We start from the raw sequence: 26,672 nt of genomic DNA on the forward strand, positions 1-26,672 counted from the left end.
TCGTTCGCTCATTCGCTCACATTAACTTTCTCGCTCTTTCTGCCTTTTTCGTTCTCCATTCATTTCGCTCTCTCGACATGCGGCACGAGAGAGACGAGGGAGGCTGTTTACTCCTTTTCTTCGGGGCTGGGCTTTTACCGAGCGCGCAACGGCGACGTACCGCCTCAACGGCGGCAGCACGACGGTAACGAAGAACACGAAGATGGCAACAATAACGACCGCGACTACGACTACGATGACGATGATGACGACGGCGGCGGCAGCGGTATTCGATGGCGGTTCTCTCTCTCTCTCTCTTTCGGAGGAATCTCTCTTTCTCTCTCTCTCGCTTTCTCTCTCTTTCTCCTCGGTCCCGGACGACGCCTAACACCACCACCTCCACCACTACCACCACCACCACCACCACGATGCCACCTACTCGATAGCAGTGCTTGCCCGGACTCACGGGACTCGACTGGGCTTCGCCAGGCTGCGATACGCCCCTCACCCCCGCCGCTTCCTCGTCGCACTTGCGCCGACCGGCTATCACTTCTGCCTACCTACCCCCGTCTCGCCCTATTCACAGGTACTAGCCGTCCAGCATGCCTCGATCCACCCCCAGCGCAGTTGTACTAACCGTATGACAAGCCATGAACCCCCGCGGAGCTCCCACGCCCGCGGGACGGCCAATCGCGCGATTTGCCGGTGCCAGGGACGTACCATGAGAAGAAGCCAAAAGGGTTGTATACGATGTGTATCCTCACAGCCAAGGCCAGCGTCACGAGGGGAGATAGAAAGTTGGTATAAATTACAGAGATCGAGCGATCCGGGAGATAATCCAGGGCGCATATTGTATACGTTTTTGTTTTTCTTCTTGGTACCATTAATCGTCGCCATGCCTTACATAAAAAGAATACGAAATTTATAACATTTTATGTATACATGTTGTTTAAAAAGTATTCTTTAAAATTTTATATTTTGTTGATACAAAATATTGAATGTATACAGTATGATGTGAATGTTAAATGTATATATAATATAGAAAATAATTGAATTGAATTCAATGTAAATTTTCTTTTCTTTGTCATTTCTTCTTGATTATATTTTTTCGAATATATGATATTTTCCATGCACATACATTTAACTAATATCAGGTAAAAAATTTTATACAAGACTATATAAATATGTATAATTATAAATACATATGTTCATATTTCCTACTTTCTTTTATAAAATTACTGTTTCATACGAGAAACATAATATTAATGTTAAGAAAACGAAAAATAATTAAAAGGATAATTTTTGCATTGTTTTATAAAAATCAAGTTTGAAGAAATGAGAAAAAAAATTGTTCATATAATATTGTATCGAAATAAATAATAAAGCTCGTAATTTCCAATTATATTTTAATAACGAGAAAAAATTAAAATTCTTTTAATATAATTTGTACATTTATTTATATTGAAATTCAGCTCAGTAAGAGAAACTTGTTATTCCACAATAATTACCAGCGTATAAAAATTCTCAATTTATCTTTAACCCTAATGTTCAAATTTATTTATATATAATCATCATTTAGATCTACATAATATATGTATAATTAAAAGCTCTAAAAAATTAAAAACAAATTTTTATAGAAAAAAGATCTCAAATTATAATAGATAGTCATTAAATATTAGAGAAAAAAATAAAATATTAATAAGAAAATTAGTTACATTTTAGGTCATATAGTCCCAAATAAACCATCAGGATTAAATCGATGTGGTAGTAGCGGAACACCCGATATAAACCTCGCGATAAATGACTGCACGCGCGAGACGACACGCGTTAAGTCGCAATGACAAGAACGCGAATGAAGCGGGAGGAGAGATAGGGCGCGTATGCAAATGCACGTATTGTTCAATGTTCGACCTCTTATGCGAATAAGACATGTAAAGGAAAGAAAGATGGGAAACAGAAGGAAGGGGATAATTCGCAGGGAAGGAATCGCGTTGATCGTTTCACGAAGGTATTTCCTTACGCGAGGTCAATCGCGCACGAATTTTTTCGCGTCCCTTTGAAGTCAGCCGCTCAAACTCGAGAGTTACTAACCGAGCCGCGAATGTCGGCCGCAAAACAGGCCCCACCTTATGTTGCCGACTTCACACCTTAGGCATACCATGCCTCCTTTTAAGCGATTAAACATGAGAGAGCTTACATTTGCAAAAGTCAAACACCGTTGAACTCAATTTTCGTGTCTTTCAGTTTCTAGACATTTCCTAGTCACGATGACAAGTGGATGTGAGAATATTTATACGAAAACGAAACATTCTAATTTCCATATGCACGAAAATTTTTAAGGAGTTAAAAAAGTTAGCCTTGATAAAATTGATTTTTAAACGACTGTAAAAGTTATATATTTATAATTGATTGTTCAAGTTCGTCTAGGTACAGTTTCAAGATGTCATAAATTTTTTACAGATCTATATATGTATACAGGGTGAATCAAAGTCGTTAAACTAGCTTTTTATTCTATGAGATAATAATGCACACGTTATAATTTAATTAGGTATGAAGTCGATAATTTTCTCATAAGATAAAAAGTTGGTTCAACGACTGTTTCACCCTGTATAGTGTTTTAAGATTTTATAAGAACGGACTATATGAATATACGTGTCTAAATTTCTTAATTATATAAATTAGAATATTTCGAGTTTTGAAAAAAATCTTCAATATATATATATAACAAACAAGTTAAATTAAATTTAAATAAAATATATAGTAAGTCTATGCACTTAGAACGTGTGCGTATAAAAAGCATTTTCTTGCTAACAGCAAATGTAAGCAATCGAAACAAACGGATATATGACTTGAAAGTTGCATTGGACAGTAGAGAGTTAAAAATGATCGGCATTAACCGATCGGTATTTCAGTTAAAGTCAATTAGCATCAGCCCTTGTTTAATCTGAACTTCATTTAACAGACAGCTTCGCAGTTTGCCCGGGAGCGTGCGGCCGAACGGCGCTTAAAACAACGCAAGTATCGGATTATGTTCGTTAGATCCCAGGCCGATGGTGGTGTCACTTTCGTTATTTATGCACGCGTAGCGTACCAGCGTACGGCGGCGTTAGGTTTAATTTAATTTCCGCAGTTGATCTCGGAACGCTCGGCCGTGCCGTGCCGAACCGTGCAAAATACCGGAGCAAGCCGCCCGTAATTGAATCCGTAACGGCGAGCAAATCAGCACGACGGTCATTACGTTACACGAGCCGCGCACTCGGCGAGGCGATCGACGTTCGTTAGCCAATCGTTCGCTTAATTGCCGAGGGCAGGCGCGATAGGCCTCGGCCAAGCCGCAGCTTTGTATTTAAAGCATGTTTAAATAAACACCGATCGGACCCGAGCTGGTAGCGACAATCTAATGAACCAAACTTCCATCATCGTTGCCACTTTTCCGGCGGATTTGTTTTGGAGATAAGAAGAGAAATATATCTGTTAATGTTGTAATTTTCCACTTAACAATATTATTATTATTATAACTATATGTATATAACTGTAACATAACATATACTGTTGAGTGAAAAATTACAACTAGCGAATACGTTACGTGTAACTTAACGTAGCTTTCTTTGATAATGAAAAGCTGCTCGTACTGAACTTATCAATTAACGGGACAGCCGTGACAACTTGAATCCACTGCGATATAGCGATCTTTGACTTGTGTCATCTCGATATATATTTACTAGATATACATTAATATTATTAATTTTATATATTTTTGTTATGGTATGATTGATTTGTGAATAATGCTTTATATAATGTGCAAAATTACTATGCTTTGCTATTTCTGTTAATTCAAGTTTACTTATTGTAATCTAACTTGGCAGGCTTGTAACAACAATTTTGTTGATGTCTTACTATTTGCTTTGTATATGTATATGCCTGCATTGCAATAAAGAATTATGAATTATTAATAGGTGATAGCGATGCTGATCTGTCATTTGGCTGACCATCACGATAATTAGCTTTTACTTGACTCGCTTTAATAATCCAAACACAACTTGTCAAATATATCACGTACGTTTTCGCGCGATTCCCGACCACAAGAGCCGTCGTAACATTAGCGTAGCCGCGACGTGTGACAAATTTTGCGAGAGATACCCCTGTTTCCCCTTTCTCCCGTTCCATTCTCGATGGAACTCGCTCCAAGAATTGTTAATGCGTTTCCCGGAAGCGAATGTGCGCGCGAAATTAGCGCGAGCGCAAAGCGGCGTTCCGCGCTACAAGCGGATTCCGATCAAGATAATGAAAATTAACGACGTTAAACGCCATCACGCTTGCAATTAATTATCGCTATGATCCGTGCTGCCGATCGGCCCATACGGTGCCCATCGCCGGACCCTCTTCTACGCTATTGCTACAACATAATCGCGATATCAATCCTTCATTAATTCTCACAACCAAAGGACGACGCGCGGAGAGAGTTCGGGGCTGGGACTCTTCCTCTGCGCGGCGCGGCGCGATTAATTCTGCTGGGACACTTTATAAGGCTACACACAGGGTGTCCCGCCATCACCGGATATTAATGACGCGTTGCTCGGGTTAGTACGTACTGGAGAGTTTTACAGTCGAGAATCGCCCGCATAGAACGGAGCTGTCGCGACTCTCGTTGAGAATCACCCTCCGATTCGCGTTCGTTTAACATTTCCTCGATTGAGTTTTACGACGGTAAAATTGTGCTCATTGTCAGCGTACAACTATTCGGCGCATTCAGAAAGACAGAAGTTGGAGTGGACTATAGAGATTATAACAAATGGATTAATTCCTCGATTAGATAAAAAAAAGAGAACGTCATTGCGAAAAAAAATCTCGTTCTACTATTGTTACATAAAATTATCAGGACACCCTTTGAACGCGCAGAGCCATCGAGTTCCATGAATTATACATCGTGCCGTGATGGCACCCTCGTCGTGAAGTTTCTTTCGCGGTGGTTGATCGCCGAAACACTCGCACGAGCAGAGAGATAAAGCAAACAAACGGAACTCTTAATAAAACGATAACGATAATGATAAACGGGGCGATCTTTTCCATCGGGCAACGATCCAGACGTAAATCGATTGTCTTGCCAAATTTTAGACCACATATCTCTATGCGAAAGTCTGAATTGCTACCGTTCTTTTTTTGAAGATTCTTCTTCTTATTTCAGTGCTTCTCGCCAGATACATATGCCATCTGCAACGTTGAAATAGCATATCGTATTTTCCTTGGTCGAGAAGCACGAATGTGAGGAATGCATTAAACTTTTATTTGAAAAAAATGGAAGTTGTTAATAAAAAGTTTAAAAATTTACAATTCGTTGAATAGGTTTTAATTTTTTCTGTCAAAAGGATATTAATATTTATACGACGATATGATATGATCAATTATTATGGCCAGAAACGAGAAAATTTATGGAAATTTCTCTGACAAAATACATTTTTGTTGGATTATATATGTAATTATAAAATTTTAAAAATGCTCTTCAAAGCATGGAATTTTTTAAAAATAAAGTTTTATGATTTTATTTAGAATAAAAAATTGTTTAGACTCATATTGAATAATTCTTTAAATCTTCTCATATTTTACAAAAAATAACTAACTTTTATTTTGTTAAATCTATTTAATATTTTGTTGTAATTGTTTTGTTGTAATTGTTGTTTGTTGTAATTGTATAGAATGCAATTTATTGAGAACGTCCCTTTTTCTTTTAATCGACGACAACATTTGTGAATATCAATGGGAATATTACAAAGGTAAAAAGTTCAGAGTACAAACGACAAGCTTCGCTTTAAATATGAAATCCTATTTACAAAGCAAACTTTACAAATTGTATACTTGCATCTCCTGTGTCTAAGTGCCATGATAAAGTCTTTAATCTCGTTAATAGCTCTAACTCTCAGTTGAAATTTTAAGTCGTGTCGTCTGCCGATTGCAGAGAAACACGTGCTGAGCACGTGTACATGCCGAACTGTAAAAAGAAATGACTTCTTGGCAGCATGCCGCGCCTAAGGATATTTCTAAGATTTTCAAGTGCGTTCTGATTCATTCAAACAAAAAACATTCTCAGTAATTCACATATTTATATGTAAATTGAATTCTCCGATAAAAATGACGATACATATGTTTTTATATTTCTGTCATACATTTTTAATAGCAAATTACTGCTCGTGAATTATGCAATTTAGTATTAAAGACTTTTAATATCTGACACAAGGAATTTAAAATAGTCTTTTGTAAAAGAAAATTGTTTATAAAATTATGATGTTGTTAAATACTATTCAAATCGTGATTGATAGATAATCTATACGTATATAATCCTTTTAATCGTAAAAAATAGATAAGGCTAACCTTACAATAGAAAATGTCTCTTTCTATCATGTAAAAAGAAGAGAACATTGAAAAACAATAAAGTATGGTATAAAACTTTTTATTCTTTTAAAAATTTCTTGAACTTTTGAATGTCGACCGCAGTGGCAATCACTTCCATAATTAAATACTGAACGTCGTTCGGATCTGATTCAGTGTTCGTCACTGTCGTCATTTTATACAACCAGCTGGCCGCAGAACTGCCTGCTTTTACCCTTACACGTATGCTTAATAATCCAGTCGAAGCTAAAAGGATCTCCTGTATCTTCAAGCGCAACAAATCGATTCCTGTAAATATTTAAATTGTTTTAAAGTTACGCTCAAATTGCATCTAGCGGATTCATTAAAGCTCATACATAAAAGCTTGTAGCAATGTTACTGCAATATTTCTAGAACGTTGCAACGTTGCTCGAATAAGTTATGCTGTACAGACAAAGACAATAAATTCTGATTGCACCTGTCAGATCTTTAGCGGAGACAGCAATTGCATCCTTGGGTATGCAGTCGCTTTGAACAAGATCGCACTTATTGGCGACGTCGATTATTGGACGAGCATCCAACATGGGTTTTATCGTCTGTTGGACGTGCTGATATTGCGCCTTCATATCAGGATGACTGACATCGTATATGTGAACTATTACGTCCTAGGAAAAAGAATTCTTAAATTGGGAAATTTTTATAAAAGAAAAAAAATAATAGCAACTAGAGAGAAGAGAGGGAGAGGTAATATAAACCCAACGTACAGCGATCATGGCATCCTCTAGAGTCACAATGAATGGTTCAATCAGAGTTTCCGGCACATCTTGAATAAATCCGATAGTATCCATGTACAAAATTTTTAACCTGTTGGGTAAAATGCCTTGATGCGCGGTTGTGTCAAGGGTTGCGAATAATTTGTCTCTAGGTTGAAGAGAATTGTCATCCGTGAGCGCTTTTATTAAGGAAGTTTTTCCTGCGTTTGTGTAACCGACTACAGCGACCGTGGAGAAGCCGTGCTTCTTACGGTGACTCCTGATTATTCGTCGATGCTGCTGCAGTTTCTTCAATTCGTTTTTCAATTTCTTCTCTTTGCTGTCGAGTAACAATTTTGTCTCCTCCGTCACGTTTATCGCGCCACTGCGAGTAATGCACGTTTCAAATATCTTTTTCCGAATGTACGGTATCTCCGCTATGGCTACCTGCAGCCTTGCCTCTGCAGTCTTCGCATGTTCACGAAATATGTGAATGACTATAGAATAACGATCATATACTGGTAGACCAAAGATCTTTTCCAGTTCGCTGATTTGGACAAATTTCAACTGATTAGTGCTAATAAATATGGCAGTGGGGTTTGGACATTGTCTTAAGTCCTTCTTTAGATTCTCAATCGCGCCGGTTCCCAGCAGATGCTTCCTCTGTAATGTAAGTAATGGGGAGTACTTTGTTCCAACTACACACCAATTAGGTAGAGTATTTATTAGTGCTACAGCTTCAGCCATTTGTAGTTCTGGCGAAGTGTTTCTCTTTTTATCTCTACCCCATTTTATATAGGGTTGTAAAATAAACGTCCTGTGTCCACCAACTGCAATGCCTAAATAATGACTGATGATTTTGACATATGCGTTTTGCTTCTTCTCATCTTCTTCAGATAGATATTCCTCGGAGTCGTGATTCAAACGGCAAATAATATTTTGTAGCAATATTCCTGATCTCTTGTGAACTTTGTTAAATACTTGTAGATTCCGTTGTGTAATATTTATAATCTTGTGTATGCAATGCATTTTGTAAAAATATTGTCAGTCCCAAAACTTAATGTAACAATCACTAAATTGTACAAAATATTAAATATCATTGTACAATAGCATTATTTTATATATATATAAGATCATTTTTTGTTCCTTTACTTCAAATGTGACACAAAGAAAAAAGTTAAATGTTTTGAGAAAAGAGAAAAATTTATTTTTCTACTTAACAGGAATTATTGACTAATAAAAAAATATGGGTAAAAAGATATATTCTTAGAAACATAATTAAATGCTATTTTTGTTTTTCTATCACAATTTTTGAAAATCATCTTTTTTAATTGTAACGATTTTTGATATTCTAAAAATTATAGTAAATATGGAGTTTATCAAAACTGACTAACTTGAAATATTACTAACAGTTTATATTTACCTTGATTAGCTATAATTAAATTCAAAATAAGACAATTTTTTTTTCAAACTTCAATCATCAAAACTATTTTAAATCTAAATATTCTCTGTAGAAGACTTTCCTTTTTATTTATAAAAACAATACAATTAAAAATATCACTCTCGTAGAAAGTAAGAATTATATTAAAAACTTTAAGAATGACACAAGTACTATTTGGTGGACTGTGAATTAGTTCACTTAAGTTGGTTTTTGATTAGAGTAATCTTCATCTAACTCATTTATAATAATAATAATTCAAAAACATTTTTTGTGTCATTTTTAAAGAAAAGGAATAATTTAATTTTCCTTAATTTTTATGAGTCGCGCAAAAACATATAATAAATATATAAGAGAAACGATTTACATGGGTATATTAAAAGTTATAAATAATGAGAAATCACACAAATCCATTCATTATTTTATTACTTTTTATTACTTTTTATTACTTTTATTACTTTTTACTCTTTATTATTTTCTATGAAAGATGGTCCACTTATGCGAGGTTATGTCAGCTGTCCTAACCTCACTACTGGCAAAAATAAGTCTAGATACGTCAATTAATGCTCGACTACGATCTTTTCGCATGATGTAATTTTGCACATAAGAATATCGTACAATATTAACACACGTACTAAATATACATCGTTCTAATTACACGAAATAAATAAAGAACGATAAGCGGGACTTCGATCTCCGCTGACTCCGCAATCCCACGCAATCCGCACAATCGGCTCAGCTGATTCCACGAATACTACGTGACATAACACTTGATACGCGCAACACGCAACTCGTACATGAAGTGACGTAAAGCATAAAGTACCTCGTTAAAAAAAAACACTTGAACTTATATTTCTGACAAATTATCACGATTATCTTGAATTTCGTATTAAACTTATTTGAAATTTATAAATATTTTTCTATTTATCTTATTATTATTCTATATTCTCAATTTTTGTATTTGTAAAATATTAAATTTTGCATAAATAATTATTCAAGGCGTTCGAACATTTTGCACTTATTTTGTTTATAAACGAAGTTTTGAATGCTAAAAAAATTTTTATTATAAATGATTAATAGGGAATTCGGCTGGACGCATTCGTGCGCACTGGTGCATATTAAAACCGTTGTTACTGATTTAATCTGAGTGTAAAAGTGAAACGCTATGCATTTCGAATAAAAAACGTATTTTACTTAAGTATTGAAGATTTTTTGATCTATATCGTTTTTATATTTAACCCGTTTCTATATTTATATTAAATACATTTTTATATTAATTTACATACGGTGACTTTAATATGTATATCAATACGCATTACGTTCAATCTAATTCGCTATAAAATTTTTATTGCTGACAGAAACATTTAAATTTTCTCGCTCGACATTGTCATTGATCATTATCAATTATCTATTATCTCAGGTAACATATCCTAATTGCGAAAAATATTAATATTTCATTCATTTATTCGACACGCGGACGGTTTTTCTTTCAATAATGGCACATAATTTAATTGCTACGTAATTCAATCCACACAATAATAGCATATGCCACGTGACAGCCACTTATCGGAGCAGTATCGGCTGTCAGGCGCCTCGCCACACCACTGGCTGGCCCAGGCTGGCCTGGCTCGCCACCACTCGAGTGTTATATACTGGACGTAGTATCGCAAGTTCAACGGATGCGAGTGTGTCGCAGCGGAAATGGAGCCGGGAACGCTGGCGAGGGTGCTACACGACTTCTTTACTACCGTCGATGAAGAGCTGAGTCTTCCCAAGGGACAATATTTCGTGGTACTAACAAACATTTAACGCCTAACCTAACGAGCCTAGTCTAACGCGCAGTCAAGTGTTAAAAGTGATAGATCTGGTCTGTTATCTTCGTTTCAGGTACATAAGATCATAGACAAGCACTGGTGCCATGGTCAATCACAAGACAGAATCGGCAAGTTTCCTTTAAATCACCTGCATAAAGTGGAAATTCCTCCTTTTTATGAAACAGAAAGATTGTTTGTTTCTATAGCCACCTTTCCCGGACAAGAAGTTGGAGATTTGTCTTTTGCAGAAGGTAAGCTTACTGATATAAGACATGCTGTTACCCCGTGAACTTTTTAAAGGATACTATTAATTGTTTTAACAAAAGTGAGAAGATATAACAATAGATTTCAAGTTTCAATATTGTAAATAGTACTTGAACAAAAATTCTCTCATTATTAGGAGAACTCATAATTGGAGTCAGGGACATAGGTTCAGGATGGTGCATGGGCAGAATAGATTCCAAAAATGGAATTTTTCCATTAACACATACATGGGAATTGGATACAACATTAATAAAGGTAGAATATTAAAAGAGATTGTATCATATTTATGTATCAGCTGTGTACAAAATTGTTAATTAATTAGAATACTTTTTACTAGAAAACAAAAAATAAATCAATAAAGAAAAGAGCTAAAGTAAAAACAACACTAAAGGCACAACTCGACGAAGAATTAGATTTAACTGCAGGTGAGATGGTCGTTGTCACAGAAATTTTGGATGACGGTTGGTGTCGTGGAATTACGGAAGATGGTAGAGAAGGCATAATCCCCGAAGGGTTTATATCCTACATAGAAGAAGATCAAGATATAATTGATCAAGAACAAATTACATGTACAACTGAGAACAATTTTACATCTTTCTCAACAGTTCACAATAGCACAATTTATAAAGATTTTGGTGAAACCTCTGTAAATTCTTATGCAAACTTGCCTACTGAACCTACTCCAAATTATTTTGACTTGTTTCCAGAAATGTTGCCAACAACACCAAATAATACAGACAGCATACAATATAATAGTCATACAAATTCAGTTGATATTAAACCATATGCTATAACATTATATCCATTTAATGCACAGTTTCCAAATGAGCTGAGCTTTGGAGCCGGTGAAGTAGTGCATCTCACTAGATACATTGATTCCGAATGGTTAGAGGGTCTGATCGATACCACTAAAGGTATTTTTCCATTATCTTATGTCAACATAATAGTTGATTGTGCAGAAGCAAAGCAGTATCAAATTCAATCTGAAGTAATTCCTGCAAAAAAAGATGCTTTGGAACCGAATATTATTGTAAAAGTGTTATATACCTTTGATGCACAAATGAATGGCGATTTAAATGTCCACGAGGGCGAGAGTGTCACTGTGTTGGAAATGACTAATGAGGATTGGGTGAAAGTGAAAAATAAGAATGGTTTAATTGGTTTGTGTCCACGAGAATATTTGAGCTCCGAATCGATATCCGAATATTCATTGGATAGTTTGCAGGAATCAAATTTAGAAGACTTTGAAGATTTTGTGATGATTAGACATAAGGAAGCGAACATTGTTGTGAATGAGGAACCGAAGAGAATGTCGCAACCGCACAGACCAGCACCACCTGCTCCTGCTCCAGGTAGAGTGCCATTGCAGAAAGAAACTATTGCAAATGGAGAAGTATCTGCTAAAAAAGAAATGTGGGAAAATGAGTCTGCAATCAATAATATTGTAAATATGAAACAAAAGAATGCAGATCAACGTCAAAATGTAATATCGGAATTAGTTATAACTGAAAAAGAATATGTCCGTGATCTGAAATTAACATACGAAACATTTAATTTACATAATCCAAGTTTTCTCGAATCAAAAGGGATCGATGTTGCTACGCTGTTTGGGAATATTTTGGAAGTTATTCATGTTGCCGAAGAGTTATTGGATATGATTTTGAGAGCTATGAAAGGTTGTGATGAAAATTTACAAACAGTAGGGCCTTGTTTCGTAAAAATGGCTGAGAAATTGAAAAGTGTTTATGTTAAGTATTGTGGGAATCATGAAGCTGCGTTAGCATTGTTGAAAAAGGTATTTTATATATATATATAATTTAATCGAAATTTTTAATTGAAAATTATATATTAATGTAAGGTTTATAGTTATTTGAAGTTAGAATTATTTATATCGAATCATTTATATTTTAGTATGAAAGTAATGAAGAGATCATGAAAGTATTTAACAAAGGTATTGAGACATTACGTCGTCGGATTGCTTGTTTTGATATGAGCTCCATTTTGATAAAGCCAATTCAAAGAATTGTAAAGTATCCTCTAATGTTATATGAATTAATAAAGGTAAGTAATCGCGTTAGTTACGCAAAATACAAAGAATATAAATAGATTATTTGGAAGATAGTGGAAGTTTAATTTTGAAATATATTTTAATGAAGTTACCAATAAATTGATATATATCAATTTCAGCAGCATTTGTGAAATTGAATTCAGATTACTTTTTAGATAAATATTTATATGCATGTATATATATATATTCAAAGTTATATTGCATTATAATATTTTCCTGTATGGAAAATAATTTTTAGTGTACAGAAGACAATCATCCAGATAAAGCAGCCATAATGGAAGCGTGGGAGACTATGACAAATGTGGCCAGTTATATCAATGAATACAAACGGAGAAGAGATATTGTATCAAAGTATTTAGACAATGATAATACTTTATTTAGTAAAATGTCAAAATTAAGTATGCATTCTGTGGCAAAAATGTCAACAAGACTTAGCACTCGATTGTCGGCGAGTCTAGGATTGACAAACGTTGCGAGTGACACCGAATTTGAGGAGCTCGAGAAACAGTTTCGATCTATAGAGAAATGTACATGGCAATTGGTGAAAGATATTGAACAATGTATTACGTATCTGAGTGATGAAGCTATATCCGGTGAAGCGATAGCTGAATTGTTAGTTCATTATTATCAGGGAAGTCCAACTGCCGAAGTAAAAAAGTTGCAAGACATAAGAGCTATAATTTGGTCACAATATATACAGGACTTTAAGTCATATATTGAGAAAACAGTTAGCGCCCCATTACATTTCTTAGCGACGTTGTTAGAAGGGCCAGCGATGTTGGTATCAAAAAGGCATGATAAGTTGTTGGATTATGACGCCGCTATTTCAAAGAGTGAGAAATATAAAGAATCAAAAATTGTAATTATGTTAATATTCTTTAATATTCTTTATTGTAAACTTTTTTTATTATTTTTTTCATAATTTTATCTGATTCATTTTATGTTATTTCAGATACAAGAAGAATTATTTACTGCTAAGAGTAATTATGAAGCTCTGAATCAACAATTGTTGGAAGAATTACCTATTTTGTTGGATGCCGCAGCCAATATTTTGGTTAATTGTATAAATGCTTTTGCTGGCGCCCGAAAATTATTAAGCGGAAAAATTACGAAGCAATATATATCTCTTTGCGAGGTATTAAAACTTTAATAGAAAATTTTCAGTCTAATGTAATTCGAGAATGAACGAAATATAATTTTCTTTTTTAGACAACACCGCATCTATCGTCACAAGATGTGCTGGAATCGTTTCTTGTAAATCATAATTTAATATGGAATCAAATAACACGTTTTGCGTTTGCTGGCACGAATACCCGAATAGATGAGGATCAAACGCAATTGTCTAAACAAACCGAAGAGCAGAGATCTTCGCTCAGAGAAAAATACACCGCGGACAAATTATATGTGGTGGTTGAGGACATTTCCAGTACATCTACATTGGAAGTGGATGCTACGAGAGGTACATTGGTCGGAGTTATAAAAAAGCAAGATCCAATGGGAAATCCGGCAAGATGGTATGTCGACACTGGAGTCACTCAAGGATTCTTGCCGTCTCAAAAACTGAGACCGGTTCAGCGACAAAGTCAGCATCATGATCAAATCACATCGGATGTTGCTGCTGCCGGCAGAAAAAGTGCTAGCCCTCCAAATTTGATGTCGTTGGATTCTCCAGAGAAAGAAATCAAGAAAGTGTTTTCGTCGCATCTACAAGATTTGCTTTCATTAGATCAAGAAATAAAAGTATATCACAATTATAGCAATGTTCCCGAAACGCCAAGAGTTCAGGTGTATCAGAATATACAGAATATACACGGCGAAGTTAGTATAATATTCTAATATAATAGAATATTAATAATTTTTTATCTTTCGGAATAATATCTTTATATTAATATGATAAAATTTTAGTTTTACTACGCGATGTACGATTTTGCTGGAAACATGCCGGGCACATTGCCTATTACTAACGGTCAAGCGCTGAGACTGCTCAGACCTCATGATGAGAAAGGAAATGATGAATGGTGGCTGGTAGAGAATCGTAATGGTAAACAAGGCTACGTTCCACGGAATTATTTAAGCTCGCCCATTAAACCAAAGTCATAACGATGAACTTAAGATTAAGCACAAGTTTTACATTTATAGCGTCGCAATTTTATGCTGGGATCTGATAATTAGCTCGATTGCAGAATTATTAATCATTGATAGAAATTATTACTATTTATTCAATCAATCAATTTATCAATATTTGAGTTTTTTATGATTATCTCATAAAAAATATATTATTGATATTTTATGTTAAAAAAGAAATCTTTTAGAATTTTTTATTTGATCTGATTAAATGTAAAGATCTCAAAAGATGATTAAGCGAAAATATTATTAGATATTTACATCAATACTCGAAAATAACATTTCAAATTTCTTACTAGTTCTTAGATTTATATATTATTTGATTTATACACTTTTTAAGATTTTTACATATGTATAGAATTATCGATTTATTATATTCATGTATAAATGTATTAAATGTAATATATGCATGTATAAAAGATACCGTTAAATCAGAAAGAAAATTTTTTTTTGTAACAATTGAATTGTCATTTAATTGTACAGAATTGCTAACTGATATTAATAATTGATATTATAATACAGAAAATTGCACGTATGTATGTTCTTGCCTAACAAAATTGTGATCCAGTAGACCATTTTTATAACAAATAATATATGCCTATCAGTATACATACATAAACTTGTGATAATTTTTTTATTTGTAAATTTAATCATATTTTAATTATACGATCGATTTTTTATGTGCAATTTTTAATATATATTTGTATATAATGTTATATTTCTCGAAAATTGTATTAAATGTGAATATTTATGGTAAATACATTAATAAAAATGTTACAAAAAGAACACTGATCCAGTCTTAATTATGTCATAATCGATGTTATTTTAGTTGTATGTAGGAATATATTAGATTGTTTTATCAATAATTTATTTCAAGTAAATAATACTTACTATTCAAGGAATAATATATTATTGTTTTGTCATTAAGATTACCTGAATTATGTAGTTAGGTACTGCAATGAATATCTTATTGATATAAAAAGTAAGATTTTTTTCTTAATAATCGTTTTTATTACTATATTTACAATTCTCGACAGTTTAATTAAATGCAACATATATAACAAATTCGAAATATTTGGTGTAGATTATAAAATGTATTGTTATGGAAAAGATTTAGAAAAATAAAACACAGAAGTTATTTAAAAAAGAAAATAAGATATAGTTATATTATCACCGTAATAATGCGTTTACTGTTCAACAGTAAATCAACAGTAAATACAATAATATTACATGATGCGCTACGATCAGCTATCGCCTAAATTATACGATAAAAAATAATAAATGAGAGATATATCAGTATACCATATAAAATAAACAGAACAGTCTTTCTGAGGTATAACTTGCGATTTATTACGCGAACATTATGTCGCAAGTTTACGCGAATGAACTTACATTAACTTACGCTAAGCAAAAGGTGAATACTGATCTAATGATAAACGACGATCAACGAGATATTCTGGACACGAGTGTACACGCTCAGTAAAGTATATTATGCTCTTATTGTGTCGGTTAGCGATAAGATTCGGATTCGCGACAAGTTTAAATTTCGCGAAACCGTCGGCAGATATGACGGCAAGGCCCGGTTAGCGTGCAACTACTCGTCATTTAATACGATCGCTCGTTTCTCTTAACCTTGAAATGCAATTCACGTTCACTCTTGTATGTATGATAATTGCATATGTGACAAATTTCATTTTCAATACAATCTCAATTATATCGGATAGAATCTTAAAGTAAAGTAACGCACCTTACGTAAATATTCACATAGTATAAGTGGCATATTAACGAGGCGATCATCTAGACCTCGGAAGAAAGTTTAATTATAGGAAAATATCAGGCATGGTTAGCACTGATGCGTTTAAATTCAGCATCCTTACATACCTCTGATTCGGAAAACACTAAGAAACTTAAACATATAGTTAAACATATATGTTAATATATTCATTAAAATATTTTTATGTACGGATACGATATATATCTCACTCTTTCACACTAGAACGTCTGAAAAAGCATATATCCGCTAACTAGATGTGTGCTGTGAAGGAACTTGTCTTAATGATTTTTAAATCATGAAAAATAGAGTCTATTGCTATGAAGCGATTATTCTTAGGTCTATTTATGAAGCGATTATTTTTTTCTGTACCTGCCTTATAAAGAAACAACTTTGAAATCTTATTAATAATGTATTTCCAGTTTTCATGTTATTTAACTAAGTTTCGGGATTATCTCGCTATAGTGACGTGTCATTTTATGGTAGGACAGATATTTATTACAGTTCAACATCCTTATCTTAACGGGGAACTTATTCTAGGCGCTCGTACAAGCGCATCCGATCGAATATTATTCCTGAATTGACATTGAATATACACGTTTGATCCTGTGCTGCAATATTCATTGCAGTATGCATTGAAGTGTGCTCATAAATATCGGACTTGTTTCGGGTTCTGCAGTGATACACTTTTGTACTGCGTCAGCAGTATCTTCAACGGTGTCCTTCAATTAATTATTGTGGAACATTCGTGACAATTAATAGTGACTCTGTATATTTCAGATAATTACGATATCAATCTGTCACCATTATTATCGCGACAAAGTTTCTAGATAATTAAAATACATAGCAATATACGCCGCCAACATCATAAAGAATATCGCTTGAAATAAATGCGTGTTCAATAAAGTTGCTAGTTTTCATCACATAATTAACGAATGATCTGTCTCTCCTAAAATCTTCTGATCACATCAAATGTATCTCTGTTGTTAACCGGTCTGTATTCTTATTACGTTTGTATATTATACATTTTTTTAATATAACTGTTCAACAATATACACATTTGATATAATTAAACAAAAATCATTTGAAAATGCATTTTAAATATATGAATACAGACTTTTTTCGACATTTCTTCAGATGTTTTCAGCAAAAATATTAGTTTTAATTCTTCTCATGCTGTCGATGTTTCTATAAATACCAGCAACTTTAAATAGCCATTATTAGCTATTTGTAGTTATGATTAAAGTAGTATAGTTAATACAATTATATTTCATTTCTTTTTTTAATCCTTTTTTTATCACTATTTCTAGGCACCAACGATTTTTAAGTACTCGTATTAACTATAATATAAATATTAAAAACAGTATAGTTAATATGACTATTTTGTAGGTAGTTGCTGGTACTCTTGAATTCTTAGTAAAAATAATCAACACACATCGAAATTATCTTATAACCGTTTTAATACCACAACTTCACACGAACGTGTGAAGTTCGACAAGACACACAACTGTATTGCTTTGTGTCTCCAATCAGCATATTTCTATTTAAGAATTTTTGAATACGAAACAAAATATCTCGTACATTAATTGTTCATAATTGTATTAGTGCGTTCGGCACAAATATGCATACATTGTAATGTTATCTTGGACTTTACTTTGTGCCAAGAAACGACAAATATTAGACATCCATTAAAAGAAAATAGAGAGCATCGCTTCTTTAATGATAATGTCCTTTTTTGTTAAGCATGACAGCTTTACGTTATTTTTTCGTGCTATCTAGGCTGTTATCTTATGACCGTGTAATGGATTGACATTTTTATCTCTGCCCATTTGTGAAAGTTAATTGCTCATTATTTAAAAGAAAGCTGTAAAATGAGATAATCTCTAAAATATTAAACAATAATTTTCTAATATTTTTCATTTCATTGGCAAACTTTCGAAAAAAAACTCTTTACAGAAAAGAATTCGTTTATTATATGAAAACTTTTTCCTTCAAATATTACACGTTTGATTAGCATTAAAAAGAATTGTTAATCAACGAAAAGTCTGATGAAATTAAATTAGATTCGAAAGTATTTCGAAAGTATTTCGAAAGTATTCGTACTATTGTTATTACAAAATTCTGTCAAATTAATAGTTAATATTTGATCAACCATATAAATCAGAACATCATTCTTTCATCAACTCTTTTATTCGTGTACCGTCAAATTTTTGTAAATCTTGTGAGATCTTTTTGTCCCGATAGATCAAATCTCTTTACGTGTCATTTCTACGAAAGACCATTCCTGTAGTCGTCAAGTCCCCTCATTCGCAAACTATCGCCCTATAGGACATACACGTATCAACGTTTTATCTAATCTCCGGCCCTTAATATGAAGCAATATAGTTACTTCTGTTCTCGATAGTCCTTCTTAGCTACATATTAAAACTTCGAAACGCACATGCCGTAATAACTCTCAATTGTCAACAACTCTCATCCGGGCCGGATTCGGACTTTTTCGATCGTCGTCGTCGAATCTATCGCCTAATCCGCGATCACGGAGAAATCTTTTAACGAAAAATCTTCTAGTCCGCGGGATAAAAGCGAAGAATCGCGCGGCCCTGGATCTCTGAGTGACAAAGCTTTTGAACGACGTCCAGAGCTTCCTCGGCGGGATACACAGTGTGCGGAGGTGGCTCAATGTCGCCCGAGGCGACTAGTTGCACCAGCTCCCGTAATTGCTCCAAAGTACCCGGTTCTACCGGTTTAATAGATTGCTGCCGCTCTTCCGCTCGTCGGCTAAACTTGGGCAGTAGTCGATCTGCGACCTCCTTGATCACAAACACTACACCGCCCTTACTTAGGCATTGCATGCTGCGATGAAGATTGCGTGATGTCGTGCCGAAATCGATTACTACGTCTACTTGGCCACCACAGGCATCCATCGTGCGTTCGATCAACTGCTTCTCATAAAGATCCTCGTTCCATTGTACTACGTTCACCCTGTAACCAATATGCCGACTGTTGCTGAATAAATAAAAAAATAAGATGATAAATGTTTGAATTTTTAAGACATCGTATACGAGCATTAAATTTGAAAATACATTCATTGATCTTTTTAGTTTTTTAATGTTTTTCTTAAGAGGGAGAAAAAGACAGCCAATAATTTGTATGTAAATATTGTAATTTAGTGTAGATGATATTAGAATTAATTTCGTACTTTTACGAATTCATTTATTACTATCGTAAAAATCTTGTTTAATTAACTAATTAACAATTGCTATTAACAATTGCAATTAACTTAATTAATAATAATTATAAAGAAAGTAAAATATCGGGGCATTAAGTTAATAATTAACAATTATCTAATAACTATTCTATTCCACTATGAGAATTTAATAATAATGAATCAACTGAATAAACTTACCGTTGGAATTCCTGAGCTATGAGAAGACCATCGTCCTTAAGAGTGGCTATTGTAGTAGTAACTCTATCTCTCATGTTACTGAAGTGATACGATGCGATTCTGAGAGCCCACAAGGCAAGACCACCTGTGCCAACTACAAGAATCTTACACACGCTGTTTTCACCTCTCTCCTTCAATAATGCCTGCAATATTTTATCATACATGAAGAAAGCTTCGAAGAGAAATCTCATCATTTATTTCTGAAGTATTAGCTTTGTCAGATAATTTATTATAAACGTGTCTTTAAAGTGTATTTATTAATTTAATTTAATAAAAAGAAAATATGAAAGATTGTTTATCTATACCTGCACGTGTTCGTGCGCAGCGAAGACGGTGTTCATGGCGAGAAGCGCGCCGGCCGGCAGCATAGCTCCCACGCTAAGTGACATATTGTCCGGAAGCTTGATCAGGTACTTGAGGTCGTGCACTACCAGATATTCGACGTAACCATTGGGAATTCCATCATAGGGATAAAGAATAACGCGGTCGCCTACAGCAAGTTCGCGGTCTTCAGGTACCTCGGTGCCAAACGATTCGATCACGCCAGCCACTTCGTAACCGGGGAATAGAGCAGCGTCGCGTACCCCGTGATGCGGTATAAATACCGGGTAATCGCTTTCTACGGATATGTCGGCGGCCAGACTACTGCCACTCGAGACCGAGGTCAAACTAGTCAGACTCGGCGATCGTCGAGGATGGTAACAAGCACCAGCGCACACCACCCGGATGCGGGCACCATGCGCTGGCACATCCGGCACGGGTACATCGAAGCTGAAAACACAATCCCGACCGGTCACGCTCGGGCTCTCGATTGAGAGTTGACGGCACAGTTTATTCATCTTCTCTCTGTAACACAAATTCGGTAACATGAGGCTTTTGCAATTGGAAGATATTTTTCCTCAACTACCTATATTATTATCTTTACGTATTATTATTTGTTGTTACTGGATACTTAGTAGTGTTATGTTTAATGCAAAAGTGATAAGTCTCTATGCGTCTAATGCTGTATACAGATAATTGTCATAAATCACAGCAATTTTTAAAATAATATATTGTTATAAAAGGATCTTTCTTCTATTTTGGACCAAAATTTTCAGAGTAAATGCAATATTTACGTTGTAAAATGCAATATTATTTTGTATATAATACACAATATAGTTTTATACACACATACACACACACACACACATACACACACACACACACACACACACACACACACACACGATTACTATCTAATACATTTATTTAGTGTTGCAGAGAATTATATTAATTATATATTAATAATATAAAAAGAATTATAATATAAGTATATTGTAGTTGGAAATAATAATTAGCAAAGTAGATTATTTTTTAAAAAACAGCGTTAATTCAGGAAAATATATATTTTCAAAAGATATTTATATATTTATTTCTATATATTTATTTCAAAAGAAAATGACACATAGGACATATGCATATATAAATAATTAAAGATTTGGAGCAAATTTTTTTATATTTTTTAAATTTAGATTTTATTCATTTATAAGTTTTATATTTAACTTCAAAAATTTCATATGAGATGTTGTTCGCAGATAAATTATACGCAGAGTTAAAATAATTATTAAGTTATAAAATAATTATAATTATTTTTATTACATTATAATTTAGTTCCTATTAGAATGGTGTTAATAAATATATTAAATTTTCTTCATTATGAAAATTATAATTGCACAATAATAAATAAAAAACATTTATTTCATACGTATAGTTTATTTTTATTAAAAATGTTATGTATGAAAAATTTTATATAAATAACAGAGATCTATTATAGTCTCATTTAACTCTAATAGAGTTTAATAACAAGACTTAGGAAATATGCGGACATTAATACTATGACATTCTCCGATTGAAATAATTTCTGTAGCATCGGGATAAAAAGATCTGTTATAGGTAACTGTCATCACAGTGAAAAGAATGTTTAATTAGTATTCAATTAATTAATAATGACAAATTTTTCCTTTTTCTGAAATCTTTTAGAAGAAACAGTGTAACAGTAAACTAAAATTGACAGAAGTGTGTCATTAATGTTAACATGCCTGGCACGAGGAAACTTGTCAGACTTGCGGATCAGCTGTTCGAATCTATTCTGATTGGATACTTGAAAACACGTTTTCGCGTGAATTATTTGTAAAGCTTGTATAACAATCAGGAAATGCGTGACATATAAGTAACTGTATTTTCGTTTAAACTAACTGAGGATTTAAATAAAATTGAAAGACATAAGTCAATAAAAACTTTTTACATAGTATAAAAAATAATATAAAAAAATAACATAAAAAGTTTCTTTGACATAAATAATGATATACTGCCTTGGCTAAACATATATGCAGTATGCTCAATAAATTTTAATCACTAAATTGCAAAAATATTGCAATATAAGCTAAATATAAGTTAATATATTTTAGAATACATATTTTATTTCTATTGTGTTTTTTAATTCATAAATTATTTTACTTGAAAAATAATGATGCATTATCCTAGCCGTTTATATAGTAAAGAAAGTAATTAAAGAATTAAAATACGCATATATTAGATGTGGAAAAAAGTTTATGGCGTTTTTTTAATGCCATCTAACGGGAAAAACGCCACGAACTTTTTCCCACATCTAATATAAATCAAATAATTGCCTACCCATTATGAGAGATGGTTTTATGAGCGACGGGTGCCATTGATTCAAATTCCACCGGCATAACCACCTTAAGTAAGTTTATTTTTAAAATCACTCACAAAAAATCTGAGCACAAGAATCTTTCACCCAAAGATCTTGATATATTGTCGACGTATATCGTTTTATGAAATACTATTTCTAACGATTAAATTTCAATGGTTTTACAAAAAAAACTTGCAATGGAGTATAGGAAGAACGAATTCTCGATACGTTCATACGCTGCACGAGAAATACTAACCCGTTCTGTTGGAGCGCGTTCGCTTTTATACCCGTATGCAGGCCAACGCATTTGCGATAGGATGGTAGGAAAAGTGAATGCGGGGAAAAGGGTAGAAGACACGCGCGGCCACTCGCCGACCACGTGCAACGTCTGTTTTTCCCGTCCACCATACCCCGGAGTAAGCAAAGCACTACTGCGTTGCTGGGGATCGCATGTGTGACGCATTTTGTATTTGTATCGATAATGATAAAATCATCAAATGATGTGAGCTTTTAGATTGAAAATGTCAATTGCGCATAACTCTTTCTTCATTCAATTTAAAATCAAATTTTTTCTCAGTAAATATTTGATTAAGTGTTATTTTTTATATTTCATTGTTTAAACTAGATTGGCAATTAGATGTATTAAATTTGTTAAAATTAAATAAGAACAAAATTTTTTGTTAGTATACTTCTATTTTATTAACAATTGTTTCTAATTAAGAAAAATGTTTTTTAAATCAATTATTTAAAGGAATTCTTTTCGTAATTAAAGATAATTTTATTATAAGATATATATAATAATTATAATTATAAAATATATAATAAGTAAATTAGTGATTAAAAAACATCGACGTTTTTTAAGATATTCACGTAGAAAAAATTAAGTTAAAAATTAAATTTATCATGGTTGCGTTCGTTATTTATTGCAAATACTGAAAATCTGTAATATATGTGAATTATAGATTTCCAGTACTCGCAGTGAATAATGGAATGCAACCCAAAATAATATATGACTATAAAAGAAACGCGAATAGCGGAATATTCGATAATTATAATTTATGAGATCATATTTTATTTTACTGTTTTTTTATTTTCTAAAAATTAACTTTAAAACTTTTTTTTAAAGTTTGAAATTTGGATGCTCCATAAATAAATAATTTTGTTTGCGGACTTCATCGAATATTATTCATGTTCCGAAGAAGAGTATGATCATGTATATATTTGAAATACACTACCAACTTAGCTTATGATTAATAAATAATATTTTTCCATTTGTAAATTTATTAGCTGTCTAATTTATTACCAGTTGCGTTATGTAAGCACATATTACTGTTTGTATATAATCACGTTTGTATATAATTGCATATAATCGCACAATTTTACGACATATGCACATTTGCGATAAAATAATATTTTATAATATATAGATAACAACTCAATCAAATGTTTTATCATTTTTATCAATATCCAATAGTGTAAAATTATCTATTTATAAAAAGTACAAAATAGAAATGTCTCACAACTTCGTTCAACGATAAAAAATTGTCGATGAAAAAAGAATGAAATACTTTTAATTGCTTTTTACATTATCATTACTACACTACTAACACTTTTTAATTTCCATGTCACGCTATGTGCTGTCATTTTTCAAATATAATAACAACATGATTATTAACTAAGCGTCTTATACGGAAGTAGCGATAATAAAATTACGTATAGTTAGTCTATTACGATAACCTTAATTAAAATGCAATGGCCGCGATATTGTATAGTCTGTTCTTATAATTAAGACTATGTTAAGACTTAAGACTACAGTCTTAAGATGTCATAAACCAAATTAAATAATGTATTAGCATCTTAAAAAATTATTTAAGATGATCTTAAAATAAGAATAAACTATGAATACCGGCGGAATGAATGACTTATATTAAAAATAGAAATGTATTAAAAAAAACTCTCTTTTTCTTTTTTACTCCTTTTTATCTTTCCCTCTTTAAACAATATTAATTTATATTTCAATAAAAATATAGGAAAGTATGAGTATTCTGTTAGAAAATTTATAAAAGTTATATATCTAATTTCAATTCCACTTCAGCTATCTATATCATAATAATTAATTTTATTATATTTATTACGTCTAAAAGTCAATTCGTATTCTGTTCAATTTTTAAATATTATGTATTTAAATACTGTGTTTTAATCTTTATTTTGTGAAAATTAATTATATTTCAGAATCATTTGCTTATTATCAAGAAATATATAAATTCTGTATCATAATTTTATTAAAGCAAATCTTTCATTTTATCTAGTATTTCATTTATTTTGTAAGTTTTAAATATTAACTAGAAAGAAATCGAGTAAAAAATTAAGAACATCTGTTTCTGATTGAATATTAAAATAATCAAAATATTTCTTTCGCTGCTTTAATAAATTATTAGTTAGATGGATGTATCTATTCGGACATGATAATATGTTCGTTTACCTATGGCTTATCTACAATTTTTTTTACACCGTATAACACAAATAACATTTATTTTTCTTGCTGTCAAGGATGTTACCTGCAATCAGGAAAGTTTTATATTTATTGGATATTTAGAAGAAAAGTGTGCTACTTTCAACATATCGCTCGTATTATTTACGAATGTTGATTTTCTTATCTAATTCGATTATGCCATAAAGTTCTTATCGTTTTATATATAATGCAATGTTAGTTGATTTGCTTGAGTTCGAAAGTGCATGGTTTGCTTGAGTTCGGAAGTGCATGGTTCAATGTGTTATTCAATGTGTAATAAACGTGAATTGAGGCTAGCACGTTCGTGATTGTGTCGCGGTTATGCGATAACTGCGAAGGAACATGTTTTACAATGAACAAACGAGAAACTGAATATTATTTCATGGAAAATAAATCTGACTTATATGTAGTTAGTTAAAATTGTCGCTTAAAAATTTTATTCTTATTTCCTGAGTTGAGAAAACTAACAAAAACAAAGTTATAATAATAATTATAATTGAGATATGAATTTACATGTGTTTAAGAAAACATTAAGTGGCACATTTAAAAAATAAAATATATATCGTGTTGCTTATCGCATAAATCTCGTGAAGTGATTGAATCGTTTAATTTACGGAATAAAATACATAAGAATTATCATTCAGATATTAAAAAACAGAAACCTTATAAATCAATGAACTTTTTAACTTTAACTAATTACTAATAAATTTTATTATTTTAACATATTACTTAAAATTGTATATAAACAATAAAAGAGACTTCGTACATTTATTTTTATTCGTTGTAAAAAAAACATATACCTATATTTGCGTTATCACATATTTAAAGTGGAATTTTACAACAAGAAGTGGAGTTTTAAAACATCCTTTTTCAGTGTAAAAATCCCTACATGAATTCCTGAAAAACACCTATTATTAAAAAACAAAATGTTGATCAAAATTTATTTAGTACAATTATTAGGTGAATTATTATTGATGAAGTACACATGTAAGTTTATATCATTTTCACTCAATACCTTGAAATTTAAAATAATTATACACACATTTCCGAATCCAGAAATATTATATAAAAATCAATTGAAGTAATTATTCGAGCTTTATTATATCTTGATTATCCTAGTTTAAACTTCATTTAGTTCAAATATGGACGCTAATAAAAAATATTTTAATTGACGTGCCTTTATATACATAAAAATAGGCTTTTAATATTTTAAATAGTGAATGATCATTCTCTGAAAATACAGCACGATTATGCTTCGTAATGCAGAATTAATATTGCCGAAGGAAGACGAAATGACATTTCTCTTCTTATCCTACAATTATAATAATCCTCGATCTCTCTTATGTGATAATTCTATTTGCGATCTGACGTCAGCACTTCGAAGACATATATGGCACATGGCAAGTCCCACAGCAATTTTTCCTCGATACATATATATATATATATATAT

General features: G+C 32.5%; 3 protein-coding genes and 1 long non-coding RNA gene across 7 annotated transcripts in view; 1 reads left to right on the forward strand and 3 right to left on the reverse strand.

Moving 5' to 3' along the window:
• Positions 1-440, reverse strand: part of LOC108688170 — an 85,492-nt gene extending 85,052 nt beyond the window's left edge. Inside the window, exon 1 of the long non-coding RNA XR_001931775.1 lies at positions 139-440. This is a non-coding gene — a long non-coding RNA (uncharacterized LOC108688170). The remainder of the gene's footprint in view (positions 1-138) is intronic.
• A 5,984-nt stretch (positions 441-6,424) lies between these two features.
• Positions 6,425-9,234, reverse strand: LOC108688175 (putative GTP-binding protein 6). Its single transcript, XM_018194321.1, has 4 exons — positions 9,058-9,234; positions 7,107-8,105; positions 6,821-7,007; positions 6,425-6,651 (listed from the first exon to the last, which is right to left on the reverse strand). The coding sequence occupies exons 1-4, from the start codon at positions 9,118-9,120 to the stop codon at positions 6,425-6,427; spliced, it is 1,476 nt and encodes a 491-aa protein (XP_018049810.1). The 5' UTR covers positions 9,121-9,234.
• An 889-nt stretch (positions 9,235-10,123) lies between these two features.
• LOC108688164 (dynamin-binding protein-like) lies at positions 10,124-14,817 on the forward strand. The gene is made up of 9 exons (XM_018194311.1): positions 10,124-10,323; positions 10,420-10,597; positions 10,747-10,865; positions 10,948-12,405; positions 12,522-12,671; positions 12,917-13,537; positions 13,631-13,813; positions 13,888-14,496; positions 14,584-14,817. The coding sequence occupies exons 1-9, from the start codon at positions 10,234-10,236 to the stop codon at positions 14,776-14,778; spliced, it is 3,603 nt and encodes a 1,200-aa protein (XP_018049800.1). The 5' UTR covers positions 10,124-10,233; the 3' UTR covers positions 14,779-14,817.
• Positions 14,818-17,053: 2,236 nt separating this feature from the next.
• Positions 17,054-26,672, reverse strand: part of LOC108688202 — a 20,863-nt gene continuing 11,244 nt past the window's right edge. Inside the window, exons 1-4 of one of the 4 annotated variants that reach the window (XM_018194358.1) lie at positions 22,692-22,947; positions 20,324-20,864; positions 19,980-20,161; positions 17,054-19,555 (exon numbers count right to left, since the gene is read on the reverse strand). In XM_018194358.1, coding sequence (XP_018049847.1) covers positions 19,138-19,555; positions 19,980-20,161; positions 20,324-20,864; positions 22,692-22,750 — 1,200 coding nt within the window. In that variant the 5' untranslated portion in view covers positions 22,751-22,947 and the 3' untranslated portion in view covers positions 17,054-19,137. Of the gene's footprint in view, positions 19,580-19,979; positions 20,162-20,323; positions 20,865-22,691; positions 22,948-26,672 lie in introns of those variants that run through there. The other 3 variants (XM_018194357.1, XM_018194356.1, XM_018194359.1) reach the window with 3 other exon arrangements.

Source organism: Atta colombica, unplaced genomic scaffold (genome assembly GCF_001594045.1).
Source record: "Atta colombica isolate Treedump-2 unplaced genomic scaffold, Acol1.0 scaffold226, whole genome shotgun sequence".
NCBI lineage: Eukaryota > Metazoa > Arthropoda > Insecta > Hymenoptera > Formicidae > Atta > Atta colombica.